Raw genomic sequence first — 21,948 nt, 5'->3', positions numbered from 1 at the left:
GTGCCCCTAAAAATACTACTGCATTGGTGTCTGGTGGCTCTACCTCCTGCCCCAGTGGAGAGGACACGGTCTGTTTCTAAATAGCTACCATTTTCCATGATTTCTGGGAAGAATTTTCTGTCCTGGAGGCTTCTTCCCATGAGATGAACTTGGTTGAGCTGCCCAGCAGTTAATGGGGGGTGGGAGATGTTGGAGAATGAATGATGTCAAGGCTTGGTTGGTGTTGATTTTAGCTAAGTATAACTTGTCTGAGGGCTCTTCAGAGCTGAGACAGCTTTCCTTGTAGGTAAATTCATAACAAAATTTAAAAATAAATAATTAGTGAAGGCTCATTGGGTAGCTGAGTAGTTTTTAGTTTTGGAGTCAGACAATTAAGTCTGAAGATGGACACGAGGTGATGAGGCCCTATGTTAGACCAGCTGATCTACCGAGGAGGAGCAGGGAACGAAAGACAGGAAAAAGCTTTGGGGAGCACACAGCTTCAGGTCTGAGCCAGACACAGCAAACTGTGTCTGGCTAAATCCTAGTGGGAGCAGTTATTTGTGTGTAACTGCAGGATATTAGTTTATTTGGGAATGAAGTGGGGGAATTAGCAGTAATAATATAATAATATAATATAATGGCCAGTCTTCATGAGCGAAGATCCGGGGAAGGTCTTTCCACCTTCCAGCCTGCACATTGGATTTTTTAGGTGAGACACAGTGTGCGCGGAACTGAGCCCACCCTTTAATCCTAAGGTTCATCTGCCGGGGCCAAGAGAGCTTGGACGGTGGCAGCGAGGTCCTTGGGACGTAGGTGGGTTGCCTTTAAGGGCTAACGAGCCCCACCTGCCCGGGAGTGGCCCTGACGCAAAACACTCGCAGGTGCAACAGAGAAGAGGTGCTCTTTATCACATGCTGCAGGGAAAACTGCAGCTCCTCACATAGAGGATGCTTTGCCTGGGTCCCTCATTTTCAGCAGCGTACGGAAGACATCCAAGTTTTGGTTCTGAAGCTTGTTTTGAGGAGGATCTGTAGCTTGAACACCGTGAGCAGGGAGCTTGCTGGGCTTGCCTGATCCTTCCCCATTCCCAGGGCTGTGCTGCCCCCTCCCGGCACTGAAGATTCCTTTTATGTATCTCATTTTCCATGAGCAACATAAAAAGAAACTTTTAATGTTTCTTTTGGAGGATGAACGCTGGGGGCAGCCGGGGCACATCAGCGTGGATGAGGAGATTGTCCTGACATGGAATCTGGTGTGCTGATGTGCCCATTCCCTCGTGATCACCCCAGCTCCAGCTTTGCTCCTTGCATTTTAATGTTATTATTTACACTCGCACGTTTCAGCAGCCTCGTAAGGCAAATGTGTCCCCCTGCCAGGCCATCGCTTACGTGTGAACCATCAAGGACAGGCCCTCTGCTCCCATCCTAGCACAGGTCCCTAATGCTGGGTCCTCTGTGTACATCAACAAGCAGAGTGTTTGCTGACACCTTCAGGCTTCCCCAGGTCTGGTGCGACTTTCTGGTGAGCCAGGGCTGTGCTGACATACCAGTTAAGCCTGCTAAGGGAGAATGGGCACATCACCACTGTGCCGTGATGGCTGGCAGGGTTGATAGAGGCTGCAAGGTGCTGCTGAGCAGAGGTTTGTCACCTCTGAGTGCAGTCAGGGGTGCAGTGAACAGAACTTGTGCCTCATCCCACACCTTGTGCCCTAAAAGCACTAACCTGCATAAATCTGTGGCTAGCAGATCTTCTGGCAGTCAAGTTCAGGCTCCTGCTGCTGCCACATGTGCAGCTGTAATGGTGTCCAGTGCTCAGGAGTGCCTGGATCATGCCCTGGAGGGCAGTGGGCAGGTAATAGCCCTCTCTTTTCTCACCAGTGGAGAGCAGATATGTGCAAAGTGGGGAGGGGAGGAATCTTGACTGGCACAGAGAGCAGTGAACAGGGAGGCAAACTGCTCCCTGCAGCACCACTCCCTCTCATTCTCCAACCTCATGGCTGCATGGTGAGTCCACTACTTTCTACTCTTTACATTTCCTAACCACATCAGGCTTTAACCCCACCTCTAACACAAAGTCTTTGTGTTTTGCAGTTACTCTGAAGCACTCCAGGCTTTGGGAAGAGTCCAGCCCAGGGATCAACACACAAGTTGTCCCATTTTTTTTTTTTACCACCATGAAGAGTCCATCAGGTAGGTCCCAGCCCAGGAAGGACGAGCAAGAGATCAGTCGTAACACTAGGGCAGAGTAATATGGTGGTGTTCCCACAGCAGTCACCATCCAGCTCAGGTGTCCCCTTGCAGTGGGCAGGGTGGGCTGGATGCTCCCAGGTGTATGCAAGAGCTTTGGCAATGTCACCACTGGCACTGGTGTGCTGGGGGAGGGAGGATTCCTTGATAGTTGCTCCCACTGACCAGCCTGGCTTTGCTTGCCTGTACTACCCACCCATGTGAAGGGTAAGAAGTACCCAGTGAGGTCTCTGGGCTCATCCTGGTGATGACAAGTGTCACTAGAGAAGCTCCACGGTGACAAAGCCACAGCACGACCAGCACGGCCCAGGCTGGGAGACATGGAACACAGGAGAATTTTAAGAGCCTGAGTGGTGGGAAACATTTTTGCTAGTCCTAAATGGGATATTGGCTGTGAGTCCAAACAAAACTAATTGGGGCTCAGGAGCTCACAGGCTGCTCAGTTCCCTGAAGGATGGTTTATCCCTGGGACAGTATTATAAACCTTGCTGGGGGACCTTGCTGCAACATCCCCACTGAGGAGCAGCAGGTGTCCCCACCACTCTGGCGAAGAGAACCATCAGAGAAGTGGCTAACATGGGCCTTGAGATTCATCCACAAAAGAGGGGGATGAGGTAAGAGGAGGAAGCACACAGCACATGCCTGCGTGCTCACGAAACAAAACTCTGACGTGTTTCACTCCTTTGATCTGTCGTAGTCCTCCAGCAATATTTGCCATGTTATGTTTCTTAGACACTGAAACATTTGGTCATGGGATGTTTTATTGCACCCTCTTCTTCCTCACTGGTCCTTGCATCTGATTTTCCCCACTGGGATTCCCTTGGCCCCTCAGAGTAACTCAAGTTGCATCCTCCTGGGTACACTGCAAGCCCCTGAGTTCTGCCAGGAAAGAACAAAATGATGTCACTTCATAAAGGACAGGCCATAAAATATGGAAGAAGGGTGAGAACTGTCCCTTTCCCCCTTTACACATGGCTGTATCAGCCTGCCTGTGGTGCCAGCAGCCCTGGGAGAGCGGGTGGTGGAGCTGCTGCAGCAACAGCTGTGAGAGGCAGAGTTTGCCCCTGCCGGTTGCTTTGAGAACGATGTGAAAGCTCCTTCCATCCACTCAGTGTGGCTTGTATTTGTGCCGGGGGCTGGTTCCTCACAGTCAGGCTGTGCTATAGTTCCATCTGACCCTCCCTTGCTACCCACTCCAGAGATGTCACTCACTCAGGAATGACGCTCAGAGACCTTGACTTAACCCCAGGACTTGGGAGGACTTGCCTGGCAATTCTGCCTACATGAGGTCATTTTTTGAGTTTATATTCTGATAACTGGGGTAGGTTTTGCATCTGGTGGGCTGCACGCTCCGGAAGAAACTGCCATGTCTTTGGCACAAGTTATTGGGCTTTACAACATTACCCACAGCCACCACCATCCTTCAGGAAGGGACAGGAGCATTTCTTGGTACCAACTGGGCTTAAAAATAATTCTGACCAATACAAGCAGCTTGAGAAGTGATGGTGAAAGAGGTGTCCTAGGATGTAGGAGCAGGGTCAGGCCCTGGTTTCTGTGGAGGTTTGCCAACATCCTGCAGAACCTGCTGCTCCCCATTTACACGGTGCCTCTGCTTTACCCTGTCTCCCCACATCAACACTTTGAGGGGGCTGATACTCTCCCTGTTTTTTGATGTGTCGGAGCTGCGTGTCAAAGGGTTCAGGCTGGGAGATGGCGAGAGAGACCCCCCCCTGCAGCCTTATCCTCCGGGGCTCCGGTATGAAGTTGACTGTCAACATCTTCATACTTGGACATGCTGCTCATTGCGGGTCTGCAGGTGTCTCTGCTCTCTTGTGATGGTGCTTGGAGCTGCCCAGGGTCCCTTTCCCTACCAGCCCATCCTCTGTGCCTTCAGTGACTGACATTTCTACTTTTTGGTGGGATACCACTTGCTGCAAACGGCAGATGCTACTTGCCCGTGGCTGCAGACCTGTGTCTGCTGTCCACCAGGAGAATGAGGCCTGAAGCTTGGATCAGTCCAGGTCACCTCCTTCTCCCCCCACCTCCCTTATCATTCCTGGAAATGCCATAAACAGTGCCCTTTCTGTCATTAATCTCGTGGGGATGTTGTTACCTGCATGAGTCACCTGCTCTCAAGGCTCAGCAGCTGTTCTTTGTGCACACATGCAGTGCAGGGGCGGGGGAAGGATGGGGACACACGCTGGGCCCCTTATGCTGTCAGGGTAGTGTGTTGGGAGAGGGCAAATGTCCTGAACTAGGTAGGACTTAGCGCAGGAGGATGTGAATGTATGTATTTCCCAACAAAAGACTCCATGTTGGGGCTGGCAGCTGGGCAATTTCTGTGCTATTTTCCCCCAGGTTTTATCTTCTCCTGACACAAACAAAGGCAAAATTCACTGGGTTCAAGGCTGACCTGCCCCACTGATCCTTGGAATGGGCTTGTACAGCACCAGTCCCTTGCAGGCATTTCCTTTATGGGTTCATAAACTCCAAGGCTGGGCTTGCCGGTGGCAGGGCTCCAGCTGATCCTTACTTGCCCTCAGTCCCAGCTGCTGGTTTGTCTAGGACATTGGTTGGGACACTGGGTGAGGATATTGTAGTTGAGATAAGCTGGGGAACTCTGAACTGAAGATGCTGAACCCAGAGCAACAGCTGATTTGCTGGGTGTTTGCAGAGCAAACTGTGCTGCTGAAAGCTTTGCCTCTCTATACCCAGAAGAAAGCAAACCCACAGCAATATTTTAGGGCAGAGAACAGGGATATTTGGGGGTTTGTTTGATTATAAGGCTATGATTGTGCTTTTAATAACATTCAGGGCTCTTCCCTCCACTGTAGGGAGGTTTTTTTGTGCTGATGATATTACTCCACCCTCTTCCCTTATCCCCACATACTTCCACACCATGAGGATGCAGCAGCTGGAAGAACAGCCACCTGGGTAGGGATGATGGTGAAGCCCCTTCAGAATTCTTTTGGGGAGTGCTGACCATACTACTGGCTTCAAAGGCAGAACAAAGTGCTCATGCCCTCTGGGCTTTCTGCTCTTCCTCAGATCTTCCAGACCATCCCCATGCTGTGTCTTCCCTGAGCAGGGACCTTCAGGGCCTTAGTGTGGCCTCGTGATGAAGCTTGGCTCAACACAGCCACAAATACATAAGAAGAAAAATCCAGTGGATCAACTCAGGAGATTAAGACTGCAGGGTACCTGGAAAAGCTGCTGCTTCCTAAATCTCATTAGTGCCACCAGCTTTCTTAATCTCACCCTTTCCTGTCTTATTTATCAGATTTCCAGGAATCAGACCAAAAAGCGACTAATATTTCTAGAGGCTGTAGAGGCTGACACACAGTCCCAAGTATTTTTATTCCAGCCAGCTAAGTGTTAGCTGGGAAACCACCAGCAATAAAAACAGCTGCTTTTACCTCCATGTCTTGTGGTTCCTGCATTTATTTAATTTCAATTCCAATTCTCCCAATTCCAAAGGGAGAGTGATGTTATTTTAGGACCTAGTCCAAAGTAAGGATTAGCAAGACTGTCTTAAAGGAACTCTGATGAGCCTTCTGCTGATCATTAGGTTTCAGAGTAAACCAGACTGTCACCTCTGTTGCTCATCTTCTAATTAAAAGTTTCTCTTTCTCAAAAACTGCTGGGCCATCATTTCTGACCTGTTCTTGCTCTCTCTGTTTCCAAGAACAGTCTGCTGATTTTGCTTTAGAGGGACCCCCTGGTCTCTCTTTTCATCTAACAAGAAAAAACTCAGCGTGAGAAACCACAGGGATGAAAAAACTGCACCAGTGGTGTTTCAGAGTCCTCTGGAGCTGGGAGGAATGTATTTTTTAGCCTTTCAGGCAGTGAAGAACTTTTATGGAGCAGAAGGAGTTGCACAAGGTTGTGCAGTTTCCTACCCTGAGAAACATGGTGGGATTTTGCCTCTCTGAAAGTCTAGGGTGCATTGGAGGTTACAAAATACAACCTGCTTTTGTTGTACTGACTTATCCCCTCTCCCCCTTCAAAGGAAGTTATAACTCTAATAGGATTTAGATATTAAAGCCCAAAGCCATGCAAAAAAATAAGTAAAATAAGCAGTTTTCACACAGAGGTTGCCCAGAAATCTGGTGCAGCAGATTCCTGTGTGGGGCTTAGAGCTGTGGAAAATATTTTCATGGAGGAGGTTCAGGAGCTTTAATTCTGAGGGTCAGCGATGACACATCTTTCCCAAATATCCTCTGGGATATTTCCTCAAACCCCATCCTTTGGACATCTAATTCTGCCAAGGTGGGATGTGAATACCAGCCTCTCCTATTCTGGGTGGGTGAGGGACAAATCAGCCAATCCCAGGTTCGTCCACAGGTCCCTGGCATCTCCTGGAGCCATGCAGTGAGGAGCTGCCTGTGTCCCATGATGAGATTTTAATTTTTCTAGCCTTGGGGACTGAATTTATTAAGCCTCTCATGGCCCCTCCTACCGTGGGAGGGACGGCTCCAGCAGCCTCTCTAATACCGGGTGTCACACAGCGGTGCCACCATTCGAGTCCCAGAGTGTCACAAGCAAAGGACACAGCAATCCAAGTGCAGCGGAAAACAAAAATAGCCCCTCCATGTGCATCACGGCAAGGTAAGATACTTCCCCTCTCCTAACTCTCACAGATGCTCCTGCCTGCTGAACTTCATCTCTGCCTGCTCTTTCCTGCTTGCCTTGAAAGTTAGCACCGAGGTGGGGGGATTTCTATCACTTTTCCTTTGTTATCTTTGGACTTTTGAGCGTGTTGGTTGGGATGCGGCAGCGAGTGATTGATCCAGCTCTTGCCTGCGTTGCAGTGAGAAACAAAGCCCAGGGAGCTGGAGAATAGGGAGAAACTGTAAAAAAAGGGGAGGGAAGGGGGTGATTTGTGAGCAGGGGGAGTTCTGGTGTTTTGCCGTGGAGGAGAAGGTGCTCAGCAGTTCTGCTTCACTTAGGGTCCGTGCTGGATGAGTTGGCTGTGACCTGTTAAAAGGAGAAACGGGAGCGGGGATGAGACGTGAACGGTGGTGGCTGGTGGGGTTGCTGTAGCCGGGGCAGTGAGGAGGGAAATGGCCTCTGAGCATTTGCAATTCTTGGGATAAAGGGCTGTTTCCATAGTAAAAGGGAGAAAGGAGCCTCTCTCTTTCTTCCCCTGAACTTGCCTAGCGTGTGAACGGGGAGTTTGACTCGATAACAAATAACCCGTGAAAGGGTAACATCTGGGAACAGCTGTAAATAATCAGGACTTGGTTAGCAAGGCTGGAAGCAACACTGTGGTCCACCATCTGTCCCGCCGCTGCACGTCACACTGGAAGTTGTGATGGGCAACTGTGTGGAGAGCATTTCGGTTCACAGCTGAAAGCAGGATTTGACCTGGCATTAGTATGTTGTTGTTGTCCGAATGCTTCCATGTTATCTGTAGGTGTAACCACAGTTAGCAATGAAACGGGGGACTTTTCACTGCTAGGAAAGAGTGAATTTTAATTCAGGATTAGGCACTCAGCTGATGTGAACCTGGGGATTGGCACCAGGCCAACTTTGAGTTGCAAAATCCAAACTCTGATTAGCTGGAGGTCCACCCCCTAGTGTACATCACCTGCTCTTCACTTCTACACTTTCTTTGGGAATCTTGACCTCACAGCGTGGCATCTCTCAGGACTTATCCCCTGATAAGTGGTGACACCAGGTAGAAGGACAAGAGAGAACAGAAATAAATTCCTACAGCTGCTCAAGGCTTTTAAGCTGCATTTAACAACAAAAAAAGGCATAATGTACCATGAAACCAGCTGGATTTTAATTAAAAAATGTTCTGAATGTGAAGGGAGCCAAAGCTGTCGCTTCCTTTCTAACTTTGCTATTGAAATGTTTAAAAGGTGTGCAAGATTTTCAGGGCAATTTGAAATCCTTACGGAGAGTGCAAACGCAAAGCTGGTTCTCGAGACCAGTCTGATGACTTCCTTATGCCAAGACATGGGACCAAGGAGGTGACCAAATGGTGTCTTTTGAGCTTTATGTATCACTTATAATGAAAATACAGTTCTTTAAAGCTTGTTGTGAGACTGCCTGCATCTCAAAAAGTACCTCTCTGAAACTTGTTACTGTACAGTTTTGCTTAGTGTGATAAAGTACCAGCCAAAATAAAGGAGAAAGTGGTTTCTATTTTTGTTTGTGTTTTTGTTTGTTTGTTTGTTTGTTTTTGGTTTTTGTTTAGAAGCCTGTGGCAGTTTGACAGTGTGCTTTTTGTTTCCTTGCCGTGTGGAAGGCCAGAAATCCTCCTTCAGGCAAACCTTTCCGAGTTACCACCCATCAACTGAGACACATGTGCTCAACTGTGGAGCAGATGCTGATACTGCTCAGTGGCACAGCCCCAGCTCGGTGACTTTGCATGGGGGAACAGGCTGCAAGGAGCTCTGGGGTGGTTGTTCCCTGTAGATTGCAACATAGTGCACATGTGCAGCAATAGCCTGGCTTTGGTCCAAACCTGATTCCGTGTCTTGGGATATTTTGCAGGAAGAGGTCTGTCCCTCATATTGGAGTGACCTCCTATGTTTTGGCTTGTAGAACTGCCCCAGAGACCTCTGTGGTGTGCAACAAAAAGGGATCTTGGGCTATGTTTTAGATGAGCAGATAGGACAAAAAGTTGGGAAGATCCTTTGGGATCCAGATCTTACTGAACGGAAAGAAAGGTGCTGGTTTGGGTAGAGCAGCATGGATCTGTGATGGACTCTGGACCATGCCTTCATGGCAGGATGAGTTCTGAAGGTACACAGTCTTGGCTCCACATTGCAATCTCTGCTCCAGCTACGCACACGTTGTGTGCAGGAGCTGAGCAGCCTGACTGCAGGTGCTCATCTCTTCATCACCTGGTCCTCATCTTGGTCTTCACTTGCTGAACACTGCTTTTCCAGCTGCATTCAAAGGAGGACCCACAACTGGCTGATTTTTGGTGGCTGAGGGCTTGGCATTTTATAAAATCCCAGTAAATGGAGGCTGTCTGTGGGGCATGTTCCCTGCAACTCTCCTCACCAGAAGGACGTTGGCCTTTGGTGCATTTTTTACCCTCTCTAGGAAAATGAGGGAAGAAGAAGAAGCAGTGGAATTTAGTGGATTGAACAGGAAGATGTCCCTGTCCATGGCAGAGGGTTGGAACCAGTTAAACTTGAAGGTTCATTCTGTGATTCATCGATTTTATGAACATGCCCACATCATGGTCTCATGTTGGTCCTATTCTGCCATTGTTTGTCTTACCAGTCTCTGTGGCGTCCCCAGGGAAGATGGAACATGATGAGAACCTGCTCTCAGGGTCAGGATTGACTCTCCATCCTCCTGGCCCGGGTCCTTTCTGGTGGTTGGGCAGCTGTAGTCTATGTGAATGCATGATGCAGTAGCAAGATCGAGAGATGAGAAATCCTGTGCTGGAACTCATCCTCTGTAGGTCTGGTGCTAAGGGAAGACTCTTGGGACCACCATAGTGTACCAGCTCTCTTCCCTCATCAACAGTTGCATGGGACGGTGACAGGGTAAGAAGTTAAGTGTGATGGTGGTGCACCATAATAGCAGCACACAGGGAAATAGGGCATGGTGGGGTGGGCGAGTGTGTACGCTTGTGAATGAGGTTGTGGCTGCTGCACATGGGGGCCGTTTTGACGTCAGCTCCAAGGGGTGCCAGAAGAAAGAAGCACATATCTGCAAGCAGGGCACGGGATGGGAGCAGCTCGATGCATCACTTTATACCCACACACTCAGGCTGTAGTCTCATTGCTTGTGCAGAAATGTTTTAGAGTCAGTCCTTGCCTTACTCTCCTGCTTCACTTCCTCTGTTCTCCAGTGCAACTGTGAGCAATTCCTTGTTTCTCCAGCTTCCATCTGCTCCAATTAGGCTGGAAGCCCCTGGAAGGTTTTCAATCCCCGAGACATTTGTACAGCGCTGAGCCTCAGTGACAATTACAGGTCCAGTCTTCTCTGCTGCCGCAGCCCCGGCTGCCGCCACCATTCCAGTCTGGTCCTTTGGGCAGCTGCTCTTAATCACTGACCTTAGTTTGGAAGGTCTCCAGAGTTGGAGAAATGAAAGACACTTTAGAAAATGGGGAGGGGGAATTGGCAAAAGCAGTTGCTTTTTAAAAGACTACTTATTTCTTAAGATGTACTTGCTGCTGATTAACCTTTGCTCCGTGATTGCTTTAATTGATTCATGCCTTAAAGCTGTCAGAAAGGTTCTGTGGGGTCATGGTGCCTCTTAAGGGCTCTCTTTGCCTGCAAAGCTTTAAAGATGTTTTGGTTGAGTAAAACCCAATTCTTGGAAGAAATGCAGGTGAATGATGTCAACCCTTTTACCTTCTCCATTCCTTAGACTTTCCTGCTTTCATCTTAGTGCTTTACTGTTGTGACCTCTTCCTTCCCTCCCTGCTGCCAGTTGGCAACCTGCTACCAAGCTGAACCTGTCCCTTATTCCTCTGCAATTCATCGTGAATGCTATTTGGGGGTGGGAGTGTTGATTTTTTGGCCCTTCTGTGAGAAAGAGGCACTGTAGGGTTGGGAACTACTGCCTGTTGGTGTCTTACATGTCTTACAGTCCCATGGGACTGCCCACGGTCCCCATGACTGCTTCATGTCACCCCATGTGCAAAATTTCTGTGGCTGTCTTTGTATGGCAACAGGATAGACCCACAGCCAAGGGGAAGATAACCCCCTGGCAGTTGTGGCCTTGTTCTCTCCATGCCAAGGTGCAGAAATTCCTTGAAGGTGAGCTGGCAGGGCTGAAATGGGCTTGCTGGGTTTAAGTGATGAATGGCCTTTTGCTGTGGGCTATACCCTGGCACTCTCGAGGTGGTGTGAAGCAGTTCATTTGTCCTATTTAGACATCTGTCTTTGGATGAGCTGAGTTGTGCCATTTCTCTTTGCTGGCTGCACTGGGCGATCAGGGTGACTGCTCAAACACCAAGCAGAGGGAGCACAAGTGTTATGAGGAGTGGCTGAGGGAGCTGTGGGTGTTTAGCCTGGATTAAAGGAAAATGAGATGGGACCTTAATGCTCTCTACAACTACCTGAAAGGAAACTGTAATCAGGTGAGGTGGGTCTCTTCTAGGTAACAGAATGAGAGAAAATGGCCTTAAATTGCATCAGGGAAGGTTCAGGAGATATTAGGAAAAATTTCTTCACGGAAAGGGTGGTCAAGCATTAGAACAGACTGCCTAGGGAAGTGGTTGAGTCACCTGGAAAAACCATGTAGCTGTGGCACCTGGGGACATGGTTTAGTGGTAGGCTTGACAGTGCTGGATTAATAGTTGGACCTGCTGATGTTAGAGGGCCTACCTATTCCAACCCTAGTGATTCTGTGGTTCTAACCAGGAAGACCAAGGGAGGAATGAAAGCACCCATCCCAAGCTCTGCAGCTAAATAAATCACTCCCATCCTCCAGGATGCTGGGATGTGAGTGCTGCTGGGTGATGATCCTGCAGATCTGACTGTGCTGTGTATCCTAGGCCCTGAGATGGTCCTTCAAGGGTCTGCCCATGGCTTATCTACACTGATCTTCTTGTCTTGCTAAATCAAATGTGCCACACAGTCCTCATCTGCTGCTCTTGTTGCACTGTTGGCACAAACCTAAACTGGGAAACTGAGGCTCTGGGTGATGGCTCTGCTGAGCCCATAATTTGAGGTTAGGTCAGGAGATTTGTGTGCCAGCCTCTCCTTTTGCTCTGAAATGAGTTCAAAACTTTTCTGACATGGCTTATGCAAAAGTATGGAAGTGTTTAATTAGCTGGAAAGGATTTTTCTCTGGGAACAGGAGAACCACATTCTTATGGCGCAAAAATGGGCTAGCCCTGATGCATTTGGATACTGTCAATAACTAAATGGAGAAATTTCTGGCTGGTGACATGGAAAGCACCTTTCCTCCCTTTTCTTTCCCTCCTTGCATGGCATTTTGCTCCAAGGCTTGAACTTTAACACCCACAGCCTGGGGGAGGGCCAGCCCTGGGGTCTTCATTGCAGTGGCCATCCAGGGCCCCTGTCCTTTGTCCGGGCTGAATAGTGCTCTGCAGAGCTGCTGAGCTGAGGTATGCGATCTGCAAACCCCTTTTCCTTCCCCCTCTGGGCTCAGAGGCAAAGTCTTCCCTCAGAGATGATGCTTGTGGTGGTGTGCAGCCCTCGGTGGGGCTGCGGGGCCAGAGAGGGTCCCCCACACTGCGTCCCAATCTCCTCATCTCTCCTTAACAGCAGGGCACAAAGAGCCGCTTAGGCATTCCCAGGAGCAGAGAGGGACCCAAGCCAGGGCATGCTGAAATGCACAAAGTAGGATTTATCTTCAAAGAAATATTTCCCTCCTTTCTGAGCTCTTTTTATTTTTTTTTTTTTCTCCAAGGGATTTATTCCTCCTCCTCCTCCCTCCCCAGGCAGGCTTTGAGGCATGGAAGCACTTTTTACCTCCCCACAGTGGCTTTTCAATGGTGGGAGAGCGACTTCTTAGAAAGCCGCAGGCCACCCAGGGGCAGAGCCCGGGGCTGAGCACGACTGCACGCCTTGCTGCTGGTGGCACTGCAGAGCCACAAGCAGGGTGAGAAAACAGCTCTCCCCTTCTCCTGTTGACCACGCATAAGTGTGGAGAGCAGCACTGCACCCCAAACTGGTCATGTTGAGTCTGCATTTTCAGGCTTGACCTGAAGGTATGAGCTCACCAATGCCCCTGATTCTCTCTTTGTGTAAGAAGGTGAGACCTAGGCACGGATATCTCACTGCTGCTGTCTGGGATCAACATCTGGCTGGGTGATGGAAGGTCTGTCTGTGGTCACAGATGGAAGGTTGCTGTTCCTGATCCGTTTTGGGGCTCATTTCTGCCTCTGCCTACTACCTGTACTGCACAAGGGAAGGATGACAGCTTCCCCAAAAGACTCTCTCCTAACTGGGGGGGTACCCAAGACTGAGATAAGAGGTGTTATAACCCAAACTAATGGGTTATATATGAAGTATATGAAGGACCTCAGGGTCAAAACCAGAGGGAGGACTCAGCTGAGGGGTCTGGCACCAGCAGGGCCAAAGATACCTGTGTGTCATGCTCATTTGTTGCATAGGTGGGAAAGTGCCTATGGACCCAAGAACACTTGGATCAGAATATGCCTGAGTCCAGCCAAAGGCATGGCATTTGTGAAAAAAAATCTTTCTCCACCTCTTCTCTTTCTTCCTTATTTTTTTAAAGCGACTATTCAGCTTTATTCAAAACACTCATTTTGCTCCTAGCAGGCTCCTATTGTAGCACCGTGAGACCCTTTTACAGACACAATGATTTCCCTTTGAGTGTTTCCACATGAAGCTGAAAGCATTTGTATAAAACCCATTGTAAATGCTCTGAGGCTTGGCCAATAATTTCCTGGGCACACATTTGTTAATGTAGTCTGCAAAGTGCTTTGAAGATGGAGAAAACCAGCTGTAATTTATAATGATGATGAGTATGATTAAACAAGTTTTCTGCAAGTGGTTGTGGATTATGAGCCATCCCTGGGGACTGGACATTGAGGGCAAACAGGTGCCAAACATAGAATCATAGAATGGTTTAAGTTGGAAGGAACCTTAAGACCATCTAGTTCCAACCTCCCTGACAAGGGAAGGACCACCTTCCACTAGACCAGGTGCAGTGGACTGATTACAAGATGGAGTGTGCTTCACCATTGTCTCGAGTATGGGGTTAAAAAGCCTTGATGCCACAGTCAGGCTGCTGCAGGAGCTGAGCTACTTGCAAAAGCTCCAAAAGGCACCTAGCAAGCCAGCAGAGGCAGGCAGACTAGCAGAAAAAAAAAAAAGATAAAAAGTTGTTACAATCAAAAAAACACGGCAAGGACTTACTCTCCCAAACAAGGTATTCCAGGTAGATCTTGCCTGGGGATTGGGGAACCAGCCAATGGATACTCAGAGCCCATCTTGGTACCAGGTGATCTTTGCTTGGATACTGATGAACTGGCCAGTGGGCAGCCAGGGGCTACCATGGCGAGGGTGTTTAGGACCATGCCTGGGGACTGCTGGGGGGACTGCTGTGGGAGCTGCTGCCACTCTGTTACCCTGCCAGTTCATCTCGTTCCTTGGAGGATGTAAGGCAACCAGGGGAAAAGCCCAGAAGAGATCTGTGAGCTTGCAAGCCAGTGGCACTTCATGGTGGTGGTAACTCCTGTCCTGTGCTCTTAACAGTTACCCTTAGCTTTTCCCACTTTTCTATCTCCCTTCTTTTTCCCTGCTCTTTTGTGTTACAAAACAAAGTTAATTATCATTTTGGGATCCAGCATCTGGCCTCATTTGTGCCTTAATCTCGTTTATGGGAATGTTTTAGAACCTAGTTTCCCTCTGCATCTAAGTGGATTGGAACACCTGGTTGCCAAAGCCTCATCTAACCTGGCCTTCAACCCTTCCAGGGATGCGGCATCCACAGCTTCTCTGGGCAACCTATGTCAGTGCCTCACCACCCTCACAGGAAAGAATTTCTTCCTCATATCTAATCTAAACCTGCCCTCTGTCAATTTAAATCCATTAACAACCTCAGCTCTCTCAGCCTGTCTTCACAGGAGAGATTATCCAGCCCTTTAATCCTGAGAGATCCTTTGGGAGATGTACCTTGAGGGAATAGAGACACCAAACAGTTTTGAGGGAGGGTCTGGGGAGGGGAAAAAGTGATCTGTGCAAAACTGTATTTCAGCTTTGCAGATTTATTTCCCATTATGGTAACTGTGGTATAAAGCCTGGGATTAAGGTTCCTTTTCTATGCTAAATTCTTATGGCCAATGCCTGGTTAAGTTTCAAGGTGAATAGATCCCACCTTGGACTGAGGCTTGCTTCACCATGACAGGGGTATGTTTAGAAATGGGGCTGCAGCAGCATTTCCAAAACCATAAAACTCATTCTTAGCCCTAGGGGCTCCTCAAGGGCTTCTCAAATTGACCCCACAAAATCAATTGGTTGCCTTAGAAGGTCTTGCCTTAAAACGTATGTCTACAGCTGAGGGACCTATGACTGAGAAGGACACACCACCCACTTCCAGCCCAGCTCCTTCTGGGTGTCCTCTGTGATGGGAATAAGTGTCTGTGCAACTTTAATAGATGCATGATTTTGGCAGTATTTGTTCGAAAAGGGCTTGATCATTTGTATCTGTTCAAAGTGTTGTGGGATGTTCCAAAACATAGGACATGAACCTTGGTGGAAACCTCTCCATATATTTAGAAGCCACAGCCACTGCATGCTAGAGGTGTAGTGCAAAAAATGGAGCTGTTATTCCTCGTTAACCCTTTCTACATCTACAGCTGCTCATTGTTTCTCATGTTAAGCCCTGTTGTTTCTTTCTGCTGATGGCTGTGTTCTCCACCTCAAGCCAACAGCTAATCAGTGCATGAGACATGCTTTGCACATGTTTGTCCCAGGCTGTACGTACCCCCTGGCATTCCACAGGGCTTCTAAAGTAACCGTTGAAAGTCTTAGTGATAAATTATAATTATCGTCTACCAGGAAAAAGATATAGGGTATATTTTATATAAGATATTACAACTATCTTTATTTTATTTGATCCTTTTTCATTTCCTGTGTAAATCTCATTAATTTCCTGAAGAGAAACTGAAGGCAGATGACAGTCAAATAAAAGGGATCCTGGAGTGGGATCCAGAGCCTTGGGCAGACTCTGTAAGATAGAAACGCAGGTTTAGGGGATGCTCTTTGCTGATCTTTTCTGGCTAGTGGCAAGATCTGTGTGCAGCTTATGGTGATGGTGATCAACCAGCAGCTTGCCAGGAGGTCAGTTTTATCCCTTTGCTTCTGTTGGTGTGGAGCTGTGGAAGAGTCCTGGAGGAAAGGACATGAAATGATGCCCCAGAGAGTGGTGGGATGGCACGAGAAGTCTCCAGGCTAAGGAGCTGCAGATGCTGGAGAGGATCAGCTCAGGCTCAAGAAATCTCCCTAGTATGTGGTTCGCTTTCTCTCCAAATCCCTTGGAAATAGTGGCATGGGCAAAGTGGGCATCATTCCTTTCTGCTGCCTTCCTACACCCTCAAGATTCTCAGGATAAGCTGGCCGTGCAGGTGAAATTACCATCTCCGTGTCCCTCACATGACTTCTGGTACCTCCGTAAATTTTTTTCCCCCAACTGCCTTCTTGCAGCGGACTGGGAAACATGTTTGTAATATTTGGAAAGAGGCTGCACCCAGACTCACAGAGCCTCAGCTCCCTGCCCGCGCAACTCCCTCCGCGCAAATCACCGCACGAACCCCGGAGCGAACTGCGCCCCCCGCGCAGCCCCCGCGCAATCCCCTCGCATCCCCCGCGCATCCCCCGCGCAGCCCCCGCGCAGCCCCCGCGCCGCTCCCCGCTCGCTGCCGCGGGTCACTCGCGCTCCCCGCAGCGGTTTAAAACTGCCGCGGCGCTCCCGGCTGCGCCCGCTCCTCGCCCGACCGGCTGCCCTGAACTTCCCGGCCCTGCCGAGGCTCTGGGCTGCTGCTGCTCGGGTGTGCCTGAGCTCGGGAACTCCCCCTTGTAAAGCCTGACCTGACCCTCATCCCCGGACGTACCTCTGTCGCCGCTGCTGCCGCCTCGCCGACCGTGTCTTACAACCGCCTGCGTTGTAAGATGATGTGTGGGAGAAACCTGGGTAGATGCTGGGGAAAGGAAAGAAACACTTGAAAGGCCCAAGTAGGGCAATGACAAATTTGGCTGCTGTAGCTGTTTACCCCTTGAAGGATGAATGCTCCGACCCTAGAGCACCCAAAAAACACGGGTTTTTGATCCTTGCTCATGTACTGGCCTCTCAAGCAAGCTTCTCTTTGCAGAGCTTTTAGCGTTCAGGCTGTGTGGATGTTTCCTGATTTTTCTCTCCTGCTCCTTCCTCTGTCATCCCCTCCCGGCTATTCCCCATGTTTTTCCTCACTCTCTGTGAAGCAGTGGGAAAGGAGCAGCCCTGTCTGACTGCCTGTGATTATGGGGACTCTTATCTGCAAGCAAACAAAGTCTCTGTTTACCAGGGAAAAACCTGAAGTCCCTGGGGTTTATGGAGCAGAAAAACATGTGTTACTGCTTTCATGGCTCACTTGTTAAGGAGTCCTAAACTTTGGTGCCCTACTGATGCGTGTTTTCCTGCTTGCTCTTTGCTCCCATGGCTTTCCCAGTGAATGGATGCAAGTTTACTGTTTCCCTCCTGTATCCATTTAACTCTGCCTGGTAGAGATGGGCAGGAATTGCAGATGATCTCTGAATTTTAAGAGAGTTGTACTTCAAATCTAGATGCAAGCACTGTGAAGCCTCTTGCTTAAGTCCTGTCAAGGACTGAAGTGTTTCAAACCCTAACCTCCTGCCTTTTGGCCTCTGCATCTGCCATTTGTTTCAGTGTTGTTTGTCCCTTAGGTGGTTGCTGGGTCCAATTACTGGGGTCTTATCTTTCTTAGGATCAGATACTTGTGAATTCAAACAGTGCCAATACTTGATGTACTCCGAGGCACTGCAAAAGCATCCAGATCTTGGGAAAGATGTTGTTATGGCTTCTGAATGCCTTGTCCCAGCTGTAACAGCAGACTGGTATCTGGTGACCAAGCATCAAACTGTGGAACTGTGGGACATGGAGAACCTGAAGTGCAGCTGAGGAGTAAGGAGGGAGTTTGTGTTAAATGGAGCACAGTAACACAAAAACATGGAGATGGACCCAAGGGCAGGAACCAGGGAAAAGAGAAGGAGTGATGTTTGTGTGGAAAGACACAGAGAAAGAGAAGAACAGAGTACCTGGACATATGAACAGATTTTGAGCTGAGAAGCACTTTTCTGACTGTCCTTGTGTCTGTCTTTGTCTTCCTCATCCTCACATGGGACTTGTCATATTTGTTCTGAACTTCTCCTGGAGTTGCCACTGGACTGTTTTCTGATACCAGCAACAGCACAGTGTAAATGCATCACAGATACATGAATGAAGCACAAGACATGCTCGAGGCACTAGAAAAATGGTGATGCTTGTGTGGACATGCAAAGAAAAGAGTTGACAGGGATTCTTCCTCAGAAGAAACCCAGCAGTCCCCAAAGCTGTGGGACAGAGTGGCTCAAAGGCTCCCATTTGCTAGATGAGCCCTCTGTATGCCCAGAGGGAGCAGGAGAAGCCTCGGATCAAGTAGTGATCTGGGGCTTGGCAGAGTGATTTCTTCTTTGATTAGAGCTCACTGATCACAGTAGATGTGGTATAATGCGTTTAGTAGTCTCCCACTGGTTTCTGGTTGTGTTTCTGGATGCAGGTGCCAGCAGAAGGGAGAGCCCAAAGCAGGGCACAAGTTACATCCTTTCAGTCTCTTGATACTGAAAGGTCTTACTGCCAAAGCGATACTGCTTGGACAACAGAGCCAGTAGGGCTTCAGGGGATGCCAGACAGGAAAGTGTTTTGCTCTTCTTTGGCCAGCCTGATGTTTTCGGGAGAGCCAGGGCTTGGTAGAGGGGGTTGTGGACAGGAGGCTGTGTTTGTCTCTCCGTCTTTCCCCAGCCTCCTCTGCGATGAAGGTTCCCTTCCCCAACAACCCGTGGACTTGGGACTTGTTTGGAAAGACTAAGGAAGGAGTTAATGAAATTCTAATTCTAGTGATGTTATAAATACTCTGATGCATAAATGATGTTCTGATGTTGCCCAGTGAAGCTGTGGCTGCCCCATCCCTGGAAGGGTTTGAGACCAGGTTGGATGAGGCTTTGAGCAATCTGGTCCAATGGAAGGTGTCCCTCTCCATGGGAGGAAGATTGGAACTAGATGATCTTTAACGTCCTTTCCAACCCAAACCATTCTGTGCTTCTATGATAAAATGGAAAACACCTTTTCTTTGTTTCTGGAGTAGAATCCAGGGCAAATTATTTAAGCATTCAGAAGATCAAGGCCAGATGATGTTTGATACATGAGAGAAACTGGATGCTGCATGTATCAAGTAGCCTGTGCTGTGGGTGAATAGGTCTGTCCTGGAGAGACTGTGGGTTTACCACATCCTGTTTTGGCTACCATGTGCCAAAACCCATGGGAAGTGCATGGAAAATCCCAAATAGCATGTGACTGTGGATCCCATACAAGGATACTCTGGGGAGGAAGAAACATGAACTGCAAGGAAACACTAGAAAAGCTGGGATTGTTCAGGCTAGAGAAAGTTTAAGGGGAGATACTGACATGTGAATACATGAAATACGTAACAGAGGAAAAGTTTAGGCTGTTCACTATATCCAACATAAACAGGACATGAAGTAACATCCAACTACAGGAGACTAGATATTGGGAAAAAAATCCCTTAGCTTTTGATAGAAAAGCTAGTTAGGACTAGTTTAGCCTGTCTTGAGGGATGGTGGGATCTCCATCAGTGGCAATTTTATGAGGGGTATACTAACATCTAGATTTAATACCTGACATGCTGCTGCAGCCAGCCAGATGATGTAGGCAAGGATCTCCATAATCTGTTTTCCTGTCAAACTCTGTGTGCTCATAGATAAATATTGATGTGTGATCCTTGTACCCACACCCAGAAATGCGAGTAACAAACCTCATGGCCCTCTGACAGTGAAACTAATGGTTTGGTTCAGTGTTCTGAGTTCCTATTGCTGAAGAAAAAGGGCTGAGTGAGAGTGGATGCTGTGTTTCGATGATAAGGGAATTCAGATTTTAGGGATCCTTATAGGAGGTTACAAATACTGCAACCCCATGGCATGTGACAACCTTCTGGTAAGAGCTCTGATGGTTCAAATATATTCAGAAGTTGTGGCTGTTGTAATTTGGTGATTGCTGGGTTTATGCCAGGTGCCCTTTAGGCCAGTTGATGAAACCAGCTGGATCAGCTGTCATCTGCATCACTCACATGTGGCACAATGCCCATAGCCCCCCAGCTGTGCTCTGGGAATTCAAGGGCAGGATCACCATCTTGCCACATGAGATCAATTTTTCACTAAGTGGTGAACTGCTGGTGCCAGGATCTGGTACTGCCAAGCTTCTAGAGATGGCTTGACCCCACCATATCCAAGAGTGTGATTCCCTCTGTCCTGGATGGGCAAACACTTCTGCCCGAGGAAGGCATTCAGGACATCGCGCACTTAGCACTGTTTAATTAGTAGTAATGCAAACTGAAACACCTTTTTTTTTTTTTTCATCCTCTCTTCTTGCACTCCAGCCACCAATAGCTAGAGCATTTGGAAGGAGTACCAGAGGTGCGTAATTTCTGTTTTAACTTGCATTCAATGTCTCTGATTTATTCATACCTTCTGCAAATTGGTCAGTTTTTCAGATGTGTCATTCTGCAAGGATTTGTCCCCTGATTTCTGCAGAGACACACTGGGATCTGAGTTATTTGCAAACACTTTCTGTGTAAATTTCATCCATGTGTATCGTGCAGCATACTGTTTATTCTTATTATTATGTCAGAAAAATCAGAGAAATTTGGAGTCCTAAGCTGGAACTTTGCAGCAGATGTGCCTGGATTTGAACATGATTGATATGGACTCAAGGATGTGATGGCACTTATTAATGCAACAGAAAAACATCTCTGACTGACTTTGTAATCTAAAGAACTGTATAACGTGGCTTCTTTGCATGTCCACACAAGACTTTTTTTCTAAATCTTTCCTTACAGTCTTGGTAGTGCCCTTCTGGGCAAAACACTCTTCACTGGCACTAGCCCATGTGCTATTGCTTCATTGTAACTGCACTGGTTGCTATTTACCACCAAGTTCTTTGTTTAAAATTATCATTATGAGTAGATCTCCCACATGTACGTCTTTACAGCTAGTCTTTCTATCCTTGAATACCTATGCCAGGTAAAGTTATTTCAGATAGAAAATAATTTTTTCTTAAGGGATCAATCTCTGCAGTGTTGTAGTTTTGCCAGGATAAGAGAGCTGTGTACCTGAGGGGGTTTAGTGCCTTTTCTATATGAGGTAGTTAAACTGATGGCGTGTTTCAAACAGGTCACAGTGATGTTGAATAATTCCCATGGTTTAGCCTAGGCTCAGGTTCATCTGACATAATTTGAAAGTCCACATGGAGTGCTTAAGTTAATGAATTCATTTTCCAGAGCTCCCTGTATAGCCAAAAGGAGGCAGAGGTTTCCTCAGGGGTGATTCAGAGCACATAAGTTACAGCCAGGAGCATCACTGACTGCTGGGGGGATTTGCAATGTCTGTCCTTCTCTGTTAGACATTTCAGTTTGGTACATAAAACTAGGAGGGGTGTCCTCAGCATTGTATCCTGCTGGTCTCAGCATCCTCTTGGGAAAACCTTCTCCCCGTTTTCTGATATGGAAAGGGGGGCTACAATCTCCCCGTAAAACTTGTGGTCTTGTTTCAGGAAAAAGATGAGATAACACCTCAGATGGAGGCCAGTTCCACTTCCACCAGCCTCAAAAAGCTTAAGTTTGGGAAGCTGAAGGTGGTACGTCGGCGCTTGCTACAGAGGTATGAGCACCAGCCCTTCATCTCCTGCCTGGCTGGGTTCTACAGCTGCCGGTGGAAGCGGTACCAGCGCCAAAGGACAGAGCCTGGGAAATGCTGCTGCAAGATGGTAAATTAGCTCAAAACCAGTACAGACATGGACTTCTGTAAAGGGCCAAGCCAGTCCAAGCAGACAAAGGTTGATGTCATGCTGTCACAGCCCAACATCATTTGGAGCCTGCTGAGATCTGTCGGGTTGTTAGATTTTGTACTGTGTGCTTGATAAATTGATGTGTTTCCATAGCAAGCTTGTTTTATCTGTGCCACCATGCAGCAACCAAAT

General features: G+C 48.1%; 1 protein-coding gene across 1 annotated transcript in view; it reads left to right on the top strand.

Annotated features, from left to right (window-relative positions):
- The first annotated feature begins 6,555 nt into the window (after positions 1-6,555).
- GDPD4 (glycerophosphodiester phosphodiesterase domain containing 4) overlaps positions 6,556-21,948 on the top strand; it is a 37,458-nt gene continuing 22,065 nt past the window's right edge. Inside the window, exons 1-2 of the mRNA XM_050332606.1 lie at positions 6,556-6,836; positions 21,523-21,735. Of these exons, the coding sequence (XP_050188563.1) occupies positions 21,547-21,735 (189 nt within the window). The 5' untranslated portion in view covers positions 6,556-6,836; positions 21,523-21,546. The remainder of the gene's footprint in view (positions 6,837-21,522; positions 21,736-21,948) is intronic.

This window comes from Myiozetetes cayanensis, unplaced genomic scaffold (genome assembly GCF_022539395.1).
Source record: "Myiozetetes cayanensis isolate MyiCay16 unplaced genomic scaffold, myiCay2020 scf5-8, whole genome shotgun sequence".
In the NCBI taxonomy this organism is placed as follows: Eukaryota; Metazoa; Chordata; class Aves; order Passeriformes; family Tyrannidae; genus Myiozetetes; species Myiozetetes cayanensis.
Note: the sequence above shows the minus strand (reverse complement) of the source record. Positions and strands in the feature narration are given on the sequence as shown.